Source organism: Ictalurus punctatus, chromosome 2 (genome assembly GCF_001660625.3).
Source record: "Ictalurus punctatus breed USDA103 chromosome 2, Coco_2.0, whole genome shotgun sequence".
Classification (NCBI taxonomy): Eukaryota; Metazoa; Chordata; class Actinopteri; order Siluriformes; family Ictaluridae; genus Ictalurus; species Ictalurus punctatus.
This window is the reverse complement of record NC_030417.2, coordinates 427,769-443,702: the sequence shown is the minus strand read 5'-3', so window position 1 is coordinate 443,702 and position 15,934 is coordinate 427,769. Positions and strand designations below refer to the sequence as shown.

Here is a 15,934-nt window from a genome sequence, read left to right as displayed (position 1 = left end):
ATACTGGCACCCTCGGTAAATATGATTTTGCATTACAAATACAGTTTTTGCATGTTATTAAGTCTTGAAACTTTTGTATTATGACTGCAATGTGCATGTGACATTAAAAGTGTGAATGTGGAAGGAGAAAATCCGTTTGGCCTAATGTACATCATAAATATGACTAATGTGCATGTGACAGTAAAATAAAAAGATAAAATATGAATTTGGAAAAAGTAGAAAAAAGAACCATCGCTTCAAAATTAGTACTGAATAATATAGATCAAGTCAATTAGTTTTCAAAAGATTTAAATACCTTCTGGATAGATTTTTGAGTACTTCTATAGTGAATGTTTGCATGATGGATTTATGAAGCGTGGTTAGGCAGCATTGTAATTTTGGTGTGACCCAAGATAAAGTGTGTAGAATAGGGGTACATAGATAACACCTGAAGCTTGCTCACTTGCTTAATAGATGTCAGGATGAGTATCAGAACAGATTTATTTTAACGACAGAGGGTTAAAACCTCCAAGGGTTCAAAAGGTGATGGTGAGAGTGAATCTATAACTATAGCTAGATTGTACGACGGGGTCAAATGCTTTGAGGTTGGCTTAAATGATGTGTGCCCTTAAAAAGTCAACCTACAGGAGAGTGCTGACTGACAGAAGTATTTTCAAACCCTGCATTGCATGCAGAATGAATAGCCATTCCATACCACTGGAAGAAGGTTAGTCCTTATCCAACAAAAAGAGACAGTGCTGGGGGGAAAGCAGTCCCCCTTTGCAGTGGCTAACAGCAGTCCCCTCTGTTAGCCACTGCACCTCCTCTCTATATGCTGACTCGTCGTTCTTGCTGATGAGACCCACCATGGTTATGTCAACGATAAACTTGATGATGTGATTGGAGCTGCGCGTTGCTGCACAGTCATGAGTCAGCAGATTGAACAGCAGTAGACTGAGCACACGGCCCTGAGGGACCCCATGCTCAGTGTGATGGTGCTAGAGATGCCATTCCCGATCCAGACTGACTGAGGTCTCACAGTCACAAAGTCCAGGAACCAGTTGCAGAAGGAGGTGATCAGAACCAGTATGTTCAGCTTTCCAATCAGGTGCTGAAGAACAATTATGTTGAATGCTGAACTGAAGTCTATGAACAGCATTCGAACGTAGGTGTCCTTCTTGTCCAGGTGGGTGAGGGCCAGATGTAGGGTGGTGGCGATGGCATTATCCGTTGAGCAGTTGGGGTGATACGCAAACTGCAGCCGGTCCAGTGAGAGGGGCAGCAGGGTCTTGATGTCCCTCATGACAAGCCTCTTGAAGCACTTCATAATGATGTATGTGAGTGCAACGGGACGATAGTCATTGAGGCAGGACACTGAAGACTTCTTCGGCACGGGGACAATGGTGGTCACCATGAAGCACATTGGAATGACAACGTTGCTCAGGGAAATGATGAAGATGTCAGTGCACCGAGTGTAGAAGTTCACTCGATGAAATCTGAGAGAAAAGCAGCTAAAGTCCTGGGCATTTTAGTGTCTGTGTTTCTGATGTGTTTACTTCCGTATTTTATTTACATTGTATTAGGTGATGTTATTGAAATACAGACAAACATTTCAGAAACTTGTGATTGTGCTTTATCTTAATTCCACCATTAAACTTTATCTTTATTCCATAACCCTCCATTTCTTCTTCTTGAGCTGTTCCTTGGTGGATTTACTCGTGTGTTTAGGATCATTATCCTGTTGAAATGTCCACTTTCGGTTCAACTTTCAGACAGATGGCCTCACATTATCTTCAGGGACTCTTTGATATGATGCAGAATTTATAGTTGAATCAATGAATGCATGCTGTCCAGTCCCTGAGGCAGAGAAGCAACCCCAAACCATAACATTTCCACCACCGAGCTTCACAGTTGGTATGAGGTGCTTCTCCTGAAAAACTGTCTTTGGTCTTCAGTAAACATGTCTGCTGTTACTGTGGCCGAACAACTCTATCTTTGATTCGTCTGTCCAGAGCACTTTATTCAAAAAGTGCGGGTCTTTGCCTATATGCTCATTAACAAACTGTAGTCTTGCAAAGGCTTTTTCCTGACACGCTTCCCATGCAGGTCAAATCTGTGCAATGTCTTTCTGATTGTAGAAGCATGAACTTTAACCCCAACAGTTGCAAGACTTACTAGTAGATCCTGTGATGATATTTTGGGGTTCTTGGAGACCTCTTCTTGCATCGGACGGTCTGCTCTTGGGCTCAATTTGCTGGGACGGTCAGTCCTGGACTAATTGACAGTCGTTTGAAATCTGCACCATTTGTAGATGATGTTCCTTACAGTGGAATGATATATTTCAAATAATTTGGAGATCTTTTTAAATTTCTTGCCAGACTCATGGGCAGCCGCAACCTTTTTTTCGGAAGGCCTTACAGAAATAACAAAGGGAACACCAGACACTAAATATGAGAGGGGTATAAATAAGACCGGTTCCACCTGCACTCCCTAAGCAAGTTCTAATCACTGGAACCTGATCTTCAACACCTGATTCTGTTTTATGGATTTGAAGGTGTAATAAATGTAGGGGTGTACTTACTTTTTCCATGTGGCTGATGTGTTTGTTGTTGTGTTTTGTTAATTTAAATTGTGAAAATTACTACAAAATATAAATTTTATGTGTCAGATTGGCAGAGCGTATCACCTTTACTAATAGGCACTGTTTCAAAGAGGATCAAATGTTTGCTCGTCCAAATATGTACAAAAAGCCAACAATTTCCATGGGGTGTACTTTTTTTTCACATGACTGTATATGTAGAATAAAATTTTCACGATTATCATGAGAACAGTAGTGTATTAAATACTGTTTTTGATGCAGTTTGAGATCAGACATTCATCAGCACGTTATCATTTATTACAAAACGGCATTTACAACATTCATCACATTTTCTCTTTATCCACACTGCAACATTTCTAAGCTCAAGCAGTTTTTGTGGCCTTCATGTGTTTTTTATTCCTTGGTTTCCGTTAATGTTTTCTTCCTTGTAAACTGAAGAATCACGTAATACTAGGTGCTTTTTTCTGTGCTTAATGCCTTCTGTGGCCTTTTGTTTCCCCAAGCCATGACATCATATTCATTGAGCTGTCAATCAAACTTGGGGGGCGTGCTTAATTTCTAACTTATAAAAACATCTGAGTTGCCTGACCTATATTTCATTTCACCATAATGTAACAGAGACTTTTACATTTTTTTAATGCATGTATTCATGAACCTGACGGAGTTTAACCAGTCTGATCGCTGTGAGCATTTCTCCTGTCCAGAGAGATCTGGATCTCCTGCAGTTTATATCTTACTGTACGTGTGTTCAGCTGCTGTGGTTCTTCTAACACTGTGTGGAAATATGCTCGTCATCATCTCTGTTCTTCACTTCAAGCAGCTTCACACACCAACAAACATGCTCGTGCTCTCTCTGGCGGTGTCGGATTTCCTTGTTGGTGCTTTAGCAATGCCACCAACGTTAATCTGGGCAGTTGAGTCGTGTTGGATTTTTGATAAGCGGTACTGCATCAGTTTTTTTATGATTTCTTATATTCTATCGAGCCTCTCCATATATAATATCGTTCTGATTGCTGTGGATCGGTATCTGGCTCTCTCAAACCCCTTTCTCTACATGAATACAATATCTAGTAGGACTATGTGCATTGTGGTTTTTACCAGCTGGTGTGCTTCTCTGATGTATAACGTATCACTCTGTTATTTTAACAGAAGCTTCACACGTTCTGTAATGTGTCCTGGAGAATGTTATCTTTTTTTAAATGAGGTTTGGACTGTAATTGACCTTGTAATAACGTTTATATTTCCATGTTCTATCATAATCATATTGTATACTCGAGTGTTTGTGATTGCTAAGAAACATGCCACTGCTATCAGAGAGCTTAATAATCACACACGGCCTAAAACACAGAAAATCACCTCACACTCGATGAAATCTGAGAGAAAAGCAGCTAAAGTCCTGGGCATTTTAGTGTCTGTGTTTCTGATGTGTTTACTTCCGTATTTTATTTACAGTTTATTAGGTGATGTTATTGAACTACAGACAGAAACATTTCAGAAAGTTTTTATAGTGCTTTATCTTAATTCCACCATTAATCCTGTTATTTATGCTCTGTTTTACCCATGGTTTAGGAGGTGCATTAAATTAATTATAACTCTGCGAATATTCCAGACAGACTCTGCTTTAATCAATATTCTTTCATGAATGTGTTTTGTACTTGTGAGACAGGAGGATCACATCTTTGGATATTTCCACATACAAATTTAAAACAGAGTTGTTTACAAACAAATAGTTTAGGCATTTTAATAACACATTGCAATATTAAACACACTAAACAATGTGCCTTATGTATGCAGCAATTTTGACATACTCAAAATATCCAAGTTTATCTGGAACAAGTGTGATGTTAAAAATAAAAATATAGTAAAAATTCAACTTCAGTGAAAACTGGAGTTTTTCCTACTGGACAGTTTTTACTACTATTCTTTCAGTTTATGTTTTAGAACATATTTTCATTTAAACAAATTTTTCATATTATGTACACTTATTTTTTGCGTGTTACTTTCCGTTTCCTCTGCTTTATTCTTATTTAACTCACTGATTTGTTGTTGGAGCTTGTTGGATAAGATTTTTGATAGAAATAAAACACAAGGGTAATAAAATATGGAGAATGAGAATTTATTGAGAATAAGGGAAAGAACAGAGTCACGCTCTCTTCCTTATAGACAATGTCCATTAAAAGTTCATTATATGCAAGGCTGTCACATCTCGTGATGTAACGGAGATAAGGTAGGATGCAATCGCAGTATGAACAGTTTTATTTAAGAGAGAGACAGGCAGACAAATCCAAAACGTGATCCACAAACGTAATCCAGTAACATGCAAAGTTCAGGCGATCGGCAAACAGGCATAAAGGGGCGAGGCAGGAATCAAGGTCACAGAAATACAGGGTCGAGAAACAAAACAAGAAACATGAACTATAGCGCGGGACTGGTAGCGAAGAAACCAGCGTGAACTAAACAAACTAACCTAAACATGAACCATGAAACATGAAATGAACTATGACTATGGTTATCTACCGTAAGGACTCTAAACTAAGATACTCTAACTCATTCAATATTCCGCGCTGTGTGCTGGGAGGCGCACGATATTTATACAAACCTACTCAGCGTCGTAATAGCTGACGGCTGAGAGCAATTCAGACACACATGAAACAATAGCCAATGACAGAACGGGGAGGAGACATAACAGAAACATAAACAAATGCACATGTCGAAATGTCATGATTGTCCACAAGGGAAAAGCAGGTACTCGCGCACCTGCTCGTGCACGCGCGCTCACATGCTCCACAGTACACTGCTTAAAGGGGAATTCGTGACAAAGGCCTAGTCCCTGACCAAAAAGAGTAAGTGCAACACACACCACACACACCCAAGAGCATGAACTCACTCACACACAGACCCAGAGTAATCAGAATAACAAAGTAATGGCTAATGATTATTTTACTAAATCATACTGTACATGTGCTAATGACAATGCAGAAAAATCATACAGTTACCCATTATAAATGAGAAAAAGCACACAGGTGATAAATATCCTCACACAAAATCAACTCAGACATGCCATAAAAAGCAGAAGTTGGTTTTAAAAAACAAAGCACCTAAAAGTCCAAGTTCAACGGGTCTCGAGAAGTCTGAGGCAAAAAATAAGCGGATTGGAAAGAATCTAAAATAAACCCAGACAGCACATCACCCAGACATCAGATGGAATGGTATTTTGGGCAAACCGGGGTGTTTCAACTGTATAAAAAAGGGAACCCTGTTTCTGGGGACTTTCAGATCACTCTGGGACGTCCCTCTGTGCGGATCTCGTGTGGTGAGCAGCAATAAACCCTTGCTTTTCCTACTCACGGCTCTCTTTGTTTTTTGTCATCTTCAAACTGATGTAAGTACTTGATGATATAACTTAGCTGTGTTTAACTTTTTAGAAAATTAGAGACAACAAGCTCCCTTTCATATGTTTTTTTTTCACTGTAATGTGTGTAGAAGGTCAGCACTTCATCCAGGGTGTCCCCTGACTAAATGGTAAATGGCGCACTTATATAGCGCTTTTATCCAAAGCACTTTACACTGTGTCTCATTCATCCATTCACACACACACTCACACACCAATGGTAGCAGAGCTGACATGCAAGGCGCTAGCTTGCCATCGGGAGCAACTTGGGGTTCAGTGTCTTGCCCAAGGATACTTCGGCATGTGGAGTCATGTGTACCGGGAATCTAAACACCAACCCTACGATTAGTGGACAACCCGCTCTACCACCTGAGCCACAGCTGCTCATGCCCCAAATCCCCTGGGATAGGCTCCAGGCTCCCTGTGACCTTGTGTAGGATAAGCAGTAAAGAAAATAGATGGATGGATGGATGGATGGATGGATGGATGGATGTACAAAATAAATACTGGAAGCTTTGCGGTACAAATAATAATTTATGTTTCAGTCTATGATGGAGGGCCGTATCAGGGGATATGAGGTTGTTAGGTGTTGGTTCGAATTTAGCCTATTACCCAAAAACATTTAAAATTCTACTTAGAAGCCAATACTCACATCTACCTCTGAGACCAGTTGGAGATAGAAAAAATACACCAGCCGTGAGTGAGAAGAAGCAAGGGTCCAGCTTTATTGTTCCATTCCACCACACGAGATCCACACCGATGAGAATTCTCAGAAGTGATCCCCCATACCCTGAGCTTAAGCTCCAGTATTTATACTGTATTTACACACTAAATAACCCATATGTTTCAAGAAGACTATGATCTCACTACCAATAGGGTTAAAAAAGAGCTCATTTACCTTACTCTTACGTTCCAGAAAAGGGCTATTTCACTTACACATAGAATTGAAACCAGGGGTTTTAATTTACACATAAAATCAGAACGCAGGCATTTCCAATAACCCAGAAAATAAAAACCCAGAGTTTCTAGTTACTCAGAGGATCAGAAACCAGAATTTTTCAGTTACCTAGGGCGTCAGAAACCAGGATTCTCTTTTACCTTAGGTGGTCAGAAACCAGGATTCTCAATTACCTAGGGAAATAAGATGACGTAGACAAGACGACTAAACAACCGGGAGGGACCTTGGTCTTATCGTTATCTCTGGGGGGGCAGTTTGACCCAGCCACCATTATAACTGGCTTTCTTCATGGTTCTCTAAAAATTAAGGCTTTCCTTGCGAGACGAGAATCTTCACCATCTGAATCATGAGTAAGTTATATTTTTCCTGTATTTCTCGTTTATAATTTATTTTCATATTTGCACTATATTTCTTATTTTATATATATTTATACTACTTGAAAAGCGGTTTACTGTACTTCCAACTTCTTAATATCATTACAGTTCTACTGTCCTGCATATCCTACTATTCTGTCTTTTTATAGTTTCTCTATTACTATAAGATATTATTAAAGTTATTCATGTGTGTGTATGAGAAAGAGAGAGTGTGTGTGTATGTTGTGTCTACTTGCCCGCCCTTGACTGTACGAGCGTGTGTGTGTGTGTGTGTGTGTTTTTCGCACTCCTCAGCTCGTACACTTCTTTTTGACTTTTTTGACTATTACTGCTCTTAAAGATCTTTAAAGCGTAATTCCAATCTGTCAATGTCCGCCTAATCCCGCTTCTATGTGTCTAGGTGCCCGTTTTTTCTTCTTCTCCCTTTTGCTGGATGCTAGGTCTCCCTTATGTTTATTTTATGACATTTTTTATCCACAACATAGGGCAGTTAGCCCCCAGTGCTACTGTAGGGCCTCCCCTAGCGTAGGCGGTTCCAAGTTTTCAGTGTTCTCTGGTCAACGAGCTGTCACAGGGCAATGAAAATCTGATGCTTTCCCTCCAATAGAATGTGGAATAGTTAACGTCACTAAAAGACCATCTGGCAGCGTGGAAATTACTGGTTATAAGGATTCTACTACGATGATGGCGTTTCTATCCCCAACATGCATAGGGTCAATCCTATCAACACTCATCAAGATAAAGCTGAATCTTGGGAGACTATTGGGGTGGAGTCCATATGGCGAGGGTTGGCCAAGCGGGTCTGCATGTGTTCACCTCCGAGGAGACAACACACAGCCCGCTGTGGTTCACCCTCACTCCTCCCACACAATTAGGGCTTGATGCCATGGTGCACATGTGGCCGAGGTCACATCTGTACGCTTTTCCCCCCATCGCTCTGCTCCCACAAGTTCTAGCCAGAGTTCGCCAAGACAGTCTAAGTCTCCTGCTAGTAGCACCTTAATGGCCAGCTCGAATATGGTTCTCAGAGATAATATCCCTGCTAGATGGCACTTCTTGGGAGATTCCCATCTGCAGGGATCCACTGTAGACCCAGTGAACTGCGCAATAGCTACAGTCCTGGAGTACTAATAAGAATATTTCTCAGCAGGGTAGGCTCCTTCTTCAATCAGGGTTTACGTGGCCGCCATTTCGGCCAGCCACGCCCCTGTTGATGGAGCCTCTGTGGGGCCACATCCTCTAACTTCCAGGTTTATGCGTGGTGTCTGCAGGCTGCGCATACCTTCCTGGGACCTTTCTGTGGTCCTGGAAGGTCTGTCAGGGACCCCATTTGAGCCCTTAGAGTCAGCCTCTGAGAAGCTTCTGACTCTAAAGGTAGCTCTTCTGCTGGCCTGGACATCTCTCAAGCGAGTAGGAGATCTACAAGCTCTGTCTGTTGCCCCTTCCTGCCTTGACTTTGCCCCGGGATTAGCCAAGTCCTTCCTGTATCCTATGCCGGATTATATTCCTAAAGTGCCTACATCGGCTGCCCACCCTGTGGTGTTGCAGGCCTTCTGCCCTCCTCCATTCCCGGAACAAGAGAGAATGCACCTGCTGTGTCCAGTAAGGGATCACGCCAGTGGCGTAAGTTGGAGCAGCTGCTGGTCTGCTTTGGCAGCGACAGTAGAGGTGATGCTGTGTAAAAGCAGCGCATCTCTAATTGGATGGTGGAAGCAATCTCCATTGCTTATGAGGCGCACGGTCTCACTACGCCTCTGGGCATTAGGGCTCATTTCATTAGGGTGGTCGCCTCCGCGGAGGCTTTCTCCAAAGTGGTATCCATACAGGATGTGTGTGCTGCTGCAGGGTGGTCTACGCCACTCACATTCATTCGTTATTACAGCCTCGATATTCATTACACCCTGGGCTTGAGTGTCTTGCAGTGACCCTCGGGCTTGGGTCTTTTTGAACAGGCCGTACCCTCAGTATGAGAGAGTAGGTATTCTCATTCCCATAGTGTTATGCTAAACGTAACGTTCCCTTTGAAAGAGAACGTCTGGGTTACCCTGTTCCCTGAGAGGGGAACGAGACGTTGCGTAGCTTTGTCATACCAGGGCAGGCCTGTGAATTGCGTCTTTGCTTCAGATAATAGAGGCTGATGGCGCGGTTCACAGGTGCCATATTTATATCACGTGACGCGCTTAATTGCCACATCACCTGATCATGGCAGGCCTATAAATAGGCATGATTTTACACAAGCTTCAGATGCCGGTCGTGCACAAGAGGTGCTCCCCATAGTGTTATGCTAAACACAATGTCTCGTTCCCTTCTCAGGGAACAGGGTTACATGTGTAACCCAGACGTTTTTGTGGTCTTCATGTGTTTTTTATTCCTTGGTTTCCGTTAATGTTTTCTTCCTTGTAAACTGAAGAATCACGTAATAGTAGGTGTTTTTTTCTGTGCTTAATGCCTTCTGTGGCCTTTTGTTTCCCCAAGCCATGACATCATATTCATTGAGCTGTCAATCAAACTTGGGGGGCGTGCTTAATTTCTAACTTATAAAAACATCTGAGTTGCCTGAACTATAATTCATTTTACCATAATGTAACAGAGACTTTTTTTAAAATGCATGACCTGATGAACCTGACGGAGTTTAACCAGTCTGATCTCTGTGAGCATTTCTCCTGTCCAGAGAGATCTGGATCTTCTGCAGTTTATATCTTACTGTACGTGTGTTCAGCTGCTGTGGTTCTTCTAACACTGTGTGGAAATATGCTTGTCATCGTGTCTGTTTTTCACTTCAAGCAGCTTCACACACCAACAAACATGCTCGTGTTCTCTCTGGCGGTGTCGGATTTCCTTGTGGGAGCTTTAGTAATGCCGCCGGTATTAATCTGGGCAGTTGAGTCGTGTTGGATTTTTGATAAGCGGTACTGCATCAGTTTTTTTATGATTGCTTATATTCTAACGAGCCTCTCCATATATAATATCGCTCTGATTGCTGTGGATCGGTATCTGGCTCTCTCAAACCCCTTTCTCTACATGAATACAATATCTAGTAGGACTATGTGCATTGTGGTTTTTACCAGCTGGTGTGCTTCTCTTGTGTATAACATATCACTCTGTTATTTCAATGGAAGCTTCACAAATTCTGTCATGTGTCCTGGAGAATGTTATCTTTTTTTAAATGAGGTTTGGTCTGTAATTGACCTTGTAATAACGTTTATATTTCCATGTTCTATCATAATCATATTGTATACTCGAGTGTTTGTGATTGCTAAGAAACATGCCACTGCTATCAGGGAGCTTAATAATCACACACGGCCTAAAACACAGAAAATCACCTCACACTCGATGAAATCTGAGAGAAAAGCAGCTAAAGTCCTGGGCATTTTAGTGTCTGTGTTTCTGATGTGTTTACTTCCATATTTTATTTACAGTTTATTAGGTGATGTTATTGAACTACAGACAGAAACATTTCAGAAAGTTTTTATAGTGCTTTATCTTAATTCCACCATTAATCCTGTTATTTATGCTCTGTTTTACCCGTGGTTTAGGAGATGCATTAAATTAATTATAACTCTGCGAATATTCCAAACTGACTCTGCATTAATCAATATTCTTTCATGAATGTGTTTTGTACTTGTGAGACAGGAGGATCACATCTTTGGATATTTCCACATACAAATTTAAAACAGAGTTGTTTACAAACAAATAGTTTAGGCATTTTAATAACACATTACAATATTAAACACACTAAACAATGTGCCTTATGTATGCAGCAATTTTGACATACTCAAAATATCCAAGTTTATCTGGAACAAGTGTGATGTTAAAAATAAAAATAAAGTAAAAAATTCAACTTCAGTGAAAACAGTTTTTACTACTATTCTTTCAGTTTATGTTTTAGAACATATTTTCATTGAAACAAATTTCTCATATCATGTACACGTATTTTTTGCGTGTTACTTTCCCTTTCCTCTGCTTTATTCTTATTTAACTCACTGATTTGTTGTTGGAGCTCTACAAATTTAGGATTTTCCTCACCTTTCATATGTTTTTTTTTTTACTGGAATGTGTAGAAGGTCAGCACTTCATCCAGGGTGTCCCCCACCTCATGCCCCGAATCCCCTGGGATAGGCTCCAGGCTCCCTGTGACCTTGTGTAGAATAAGCAGTACAGAAAATGGATGGATGTACAAAATAATACTGGAGGCATTGCAGTACAAATAATAATTTATGTTCTGTCTATGCACTGACATTTATTGTGGGTTCTTTTCTGATTTAACTTCCACTGTTATAAAGATGACACTTTATATCCATACTATGACCACCACAGCTCTTCTTCCCACACCAATCATGGATCATGTATGTATTCATTCATTCATCAATTCCTTTTCCTGCTGGTGGCTGTGGTGAGAAGTATTGGAAGGTCAGCCTTGACTTCTCTATCCCCGGCCCCTCATTCCAGACCCTCCTGGAGAATCCCTAGACATACCTGAGCCAACTCTATTTCCATCCATCCATCTTCTATACTTCTATCCTACAGGGTTGTGGGGAACCTGGAGCCTATCCCAAGGAACATGGGGCACAAGGCAGGGTACACCCTGGACGGGGTGCCGATCCATACATCGCAGGGCACAATCACACACACATTCATACACTATGGACATTTCTGGAAATGCCAATCAGCCTACAATGCATGTCTTTAGACTGGGGGGAGGAAACCGGAGTACCCGAAGGAAACCCCTGCAGCACAGAGAGAACAAGCGAGCTCCGCACACACAGGACAGAGGCGGGAATCGAGTTAAATTTTCATGATTATCATGAGAACAAATGCCAGTGTTTTATATATGGAGTCCAGTGTATTAAATACTGTTTTTGATGTAGTTTGAGATCAGACATTCATCAGCACGTTTACAACATTCATCACATTTTCTCTTTATCCACACTGCAACATTTCTAAGCTCAAGCAGTTTTTGTGGCCTTCATGTGTTTTTTATTCCTTGGTTTCCGTTAATGTTTTCTTCCTTGTAAACTGAAGAATCACGTAATACTAGGTGTTTTTTCTGTGCTTAATGCCTTCTGTGGCCTTTTGTTTCCCCAAGCCATGACATCATATTCATTGAGCTGTCAATCAAACTTGGGGGGCGTGCTTAATTTCTAAACTATAAAAACATCTGAGTTGCCTGACCTATAATTCATTTCACCATAATGTAACAGAGACTTTTACATTTTTTTAATGCATGTATTCATGAACCTGACGGAGTTTAACCAGTCTGATCTCTGTGAGCATTTCTCCTGTCCAGAGAGATCTGGATCTCCTGCAGTTTATATCTTACTGTACGTGTGTTCAGCTGCTGTGGTTCTTCTAACAGTGTGTGGAAATCTTCTCGTCATCATCTCTGTTCTTCACTTCAAGCAGCTTCACACTCCAACAAACCTGCTCGTGCTCTCTCTAGCGGTGTCGGATTTCCTCATCGGAGCTTTAGTGATACCGCCGGTGTTAATCTGGGCCGTTGAGTCATGTTGGATTTTTGATAAGCGGTACTGCATCAGTTTTTTGATGACTGGTTATATTCTCACGAGCCTCTCCATCTATAATATTGCTCTGATCGCTATGGATCGGTATTTGGCTCTCTCAAACCCCTTCCTCTACATGAACAGAATCTCTAGGAGAACTATGAGCATTGTGGTTTTTTCCAACTGGTGTGCTTCTCTGGTGTATAACATATCACTCTGTTATTTTAACAGAAGCTTCACACGTTCTGTAATGTGTCCTGGAGAATGTTATCTTTTTCTAAATGAGATTTGGTCTGTAATTGACCTTGTAATAACGTTTATATTTCCACTTTCTGTCATAATCATATTGTATACTCTAGTTTTTGTGATTGCTAAGAAACATGCCACTGCTATCAGAGAGCTTAATAATCACACACGGCCTAAAACACAGAAAATCACCTCACACTCGATGAAATCTGAGAGAAAAGCAGCTAAAGTCCTGGGCATTTTAGTGTCTGTGTTTCTGATGTGTTTACTTCCGTATTTTATTTACAGTTTATTAGGTGATGTTATTGAACTACAGACAGAAACATTTCTAAAAGTCTTTATTGTGCTTTATCTTAATTCCACCATTAATCCTGTTATTTATGCTCTGTTTTACCCGTGGTTTAGGAGGTGCATTAAATTAATTATAACTCTGCAAATATTCCAAACTGACTCTGCTTTAATAAATGTTCTTTCATGAAGGTGTTTTGGACAATGTGTATGGATGTATATACAAGAACACTGACACTCAGCAGGGTTCAAAAGTCTGAGACCACAATGAGAAAATTTGGGAAGTTTTTCTTTTTATTTAAACCTGGAATTAATCTAATTATATACATTTTAGAACAAAGAAAGGAAATGTTCCATATCTTGAATGTTCAGTATTCATGATTCTGCATTTATAGGTCACGATTTAAATCCAAGCAAATTTGTGATATTGATCTTGTTAATTTTATATAAAAAGTCAGAGTCTTATCCTTTCCATTCAAGCATGTGTTCAGACAGGTTTTGCAGAAACTTTGGAAACACTTGTGGAGTCCATGCCAGCGTGAGTACACACTGTGATTAAAGCAAAAACGGGACATACCAAACACTAAGAAATTCTGATATTCATGTAAATATTTACAAGATTCTACTTTTCAGTAGAAAAGTTATTGCTGATAATATAATTTCTAATAAAAATGCTGGTATTCAATGTAAAATAAAAGCATTTTCACTAGTGGTCTCAGACTTTTGGACCCTTCTTCAATGAAAATCGATGATGAAAATTACTCACTAATTATCTAGTCCCTTTTACTGATGTTGGTGCCATCATCAATCTTATTTTGTTAGATCTCAGTGCAGCTTTTGACATGGTTTTCCATAGAATTCTGCTCTTATGCCTCTCGCTATTTGTGGCATGGCTCAGCTTTGATTTGCATCTTACCTCTCAGATAGATAGTACTATATAACCATTGGTAAACATACATGCTCTTTTGCCCCTGTTATACACGGTGTCCCTCAAGGTTCAATCCTTGGTCACCTCCCTTTCTCTGTATGTCAGATTCCTATTGGCCAGATCACTGGTGGAAAATGCCCTTAGCATCCACTGTTATGCAGATGACACTCACGTTTATCTCGGTTCTACATCCACCACAGTTCTTTTTCCCACTTTATTCACAGAATGTATTCATTCATTCAGTCATTTTGCTTCCACGTTTCCAGTGGTGGTCAGGGTGAGAAGGTTTAGAAGGTCAGCCCAGACAACACTATTCCTGGACACAGATTCCAGCTCCTCTTGGTGAATCCCTGGATATTCCCAAGTCAATTGTATTTATGATCTGAAATTATGGATTGATTCCTTCCTTTATCCTGACAAAACTGAAGAAAAAAAAATTCAGTTTACAGATGACATTCGTATCATCGACAAAACACTTTCATTTGTACCCAGTAGTGGGTCATTCATGGAAATCTCCTTTTATCAGCTGTACAACATCACCTGATTTCAACTAGTTTGAAAGAAACAGGGTTGGTAAGCACTGATCTATCATGATTTCACAGAGTTGTAGCAATATTAAATGCTATCTATTTGTGAAGATGGTTATGAAATCACAAATATTGCCTCAGTAGTTGAGGGAGGCTCACTGTAGTCATCAGGCCTGGTGGTCAAAAAGCTGGTCTCTTTTACAATATCCATCTCATGTGCCTAGGGTAAACTCTGTAGTGGTGTGGTCCTGGTCACCTCACATTTATCCATCTCACTCTCTGTGTTTGTGAGAGCATCACTGGGAATCATGTCCATGTTAACAGGAAACATCCCTGCGGCTCTGAAACCTGTGGAGGACTTGAATGTTTTGTTATCAATTCATCTATTGAATTTATAAAGAACATCTAAAATCACCACGACATCTGTATTACGAAAACAATCAAACCTGACTGACCGTAATCAACGCTGACGGTCTTCTCCCATGCTGATGAGAACAAAGAAAAGAAGTGCAGAGAAAGAGTGCATCTTCCAGCAGCATTCAATCCAGATAGGACTGTTGCGGTTTCTCCTTGTTATACATCCAGGGCTCCAACGGAAGAGCCGCAGAAGTCTTTTAATTCAAATTCCTTGAAAGTCCAGATGTGTGATGAAACGTCAATGATCTTGAGTTCTCTGAGAAGTTGTTCATAATTTCTGAACCATTCAGAACCCAGTGTAGGACAAATTCCAGAACTTTCAGCAACAATAGCTTCTAGGGTACAAATACTCAGATGTTGGTTTCTTCTCAGAAAGCCTTCAAAACCAATAATAGCCTGCTTTTTGTTTTTTCTCTGAGAAACCTTTCACACCATTGGCCTTCGCATACTGAAAGGTGATGTTTTGTATGTCTGTGCGTGACATCGGAAAGCCTCTCGCTGCAAGAACCTTGATAAGATCAGCAACGTCCTTCCCTACTTTCTGAAGAAAGTAGAGGATTTTTCCCTGATGCATGATGAAAACCTCTGACGAGTCCCTTCACAAGTCTCTGGAGAGTAGATTTAGGGATGTTCCAAGCTCTAGCCAAAAGTCTGAGGTTTGGATTCTGTCCATTCTCCACTTGCTTCTGATATTCCTCTAGAGCTCTTTTCATTCTTTCCTCCTTC

General features: G+C 40.5%; 3 protein-coding genes across 3 annotated transcripts; all 3 read left to right on the top strand.

Moving 5' to 3' along the window:
- Positions 1 to 3,227: 3,227 nt before the first annotated feature.
- LOC108255182 (trace amine-associated receptor 13c-like) lies at positions 3,228 to 4,220 on the top strand. The gene has a single exon (XM_017450941.3). The coding sequence runs from the start codon at positions 3,228 to 3,230 to the stop codon at positions 4,218 to 4,220; it is 993 nt and encodes a 330-aa protein (XP_017306430.1).
- A 5,697-nt stretch (positions 4,221 to 9,917) lies between these two features.
- LOC108255222 (trace amine-associated receptor 13c-like) lies at positions 9,918 to 10,952 on the top strand. Its single transcript, XM_017451011.3, has one exon. It carries the CDS (start codon positions 9,918 to 9,920, stop codon positions 10,908 to 10,910), a length of 993 nt encoding a protein of 330 aa, XP_017306500.3. The 3' UTR covers positions 10,911 to 10,952.
- A 1,026-nt stretch (positions 10,953 to 11,978) lies between these two features.
- LOC108255219 (trace amine-associated receptor 13c-like) lies at positions 11,979 to 14,795 on the top strand. The gene has a single exon (XM_017450996.3). The coding sequence runs from the start codon at positions 12,522 to 12,524 to the stop codon at positions 13,524 to 13,526; it is 1,005 nt and encodes a 334-aa protein (XP_017306485.1). The 5' UTR covers positions 11,979 to 12,521; the 3' UTR covers positions 13,527 to 14,795.
- Positions 14,796 to 15,934: the final 1,139 nt, after the last annotated feature.

Bases quoted from the DNA above. Each gene is read 5' to 3' on its own strand.
- LOC108255222 (XM_017451011.3), top strand. From the start codon at position 9,918: ATGAACCTGACGGAGTTTAACCAGTCTGATCTCTGTGAGCATTTCTCC.
- LOC108255219 (XM_017450996.3), top strand. From the start codon at position 12,522: ATGCATGTATTCATGAACCTGACGGAGTTTAACCAGTCTGATCTCTGT.
- LOC108255182 (XM_017450941.3), top strand. From the start codon at position 3,228: ATGAACCTGACGGAGTTTAACCAGTCTGATCGCTGTGAGCATTTCTCC.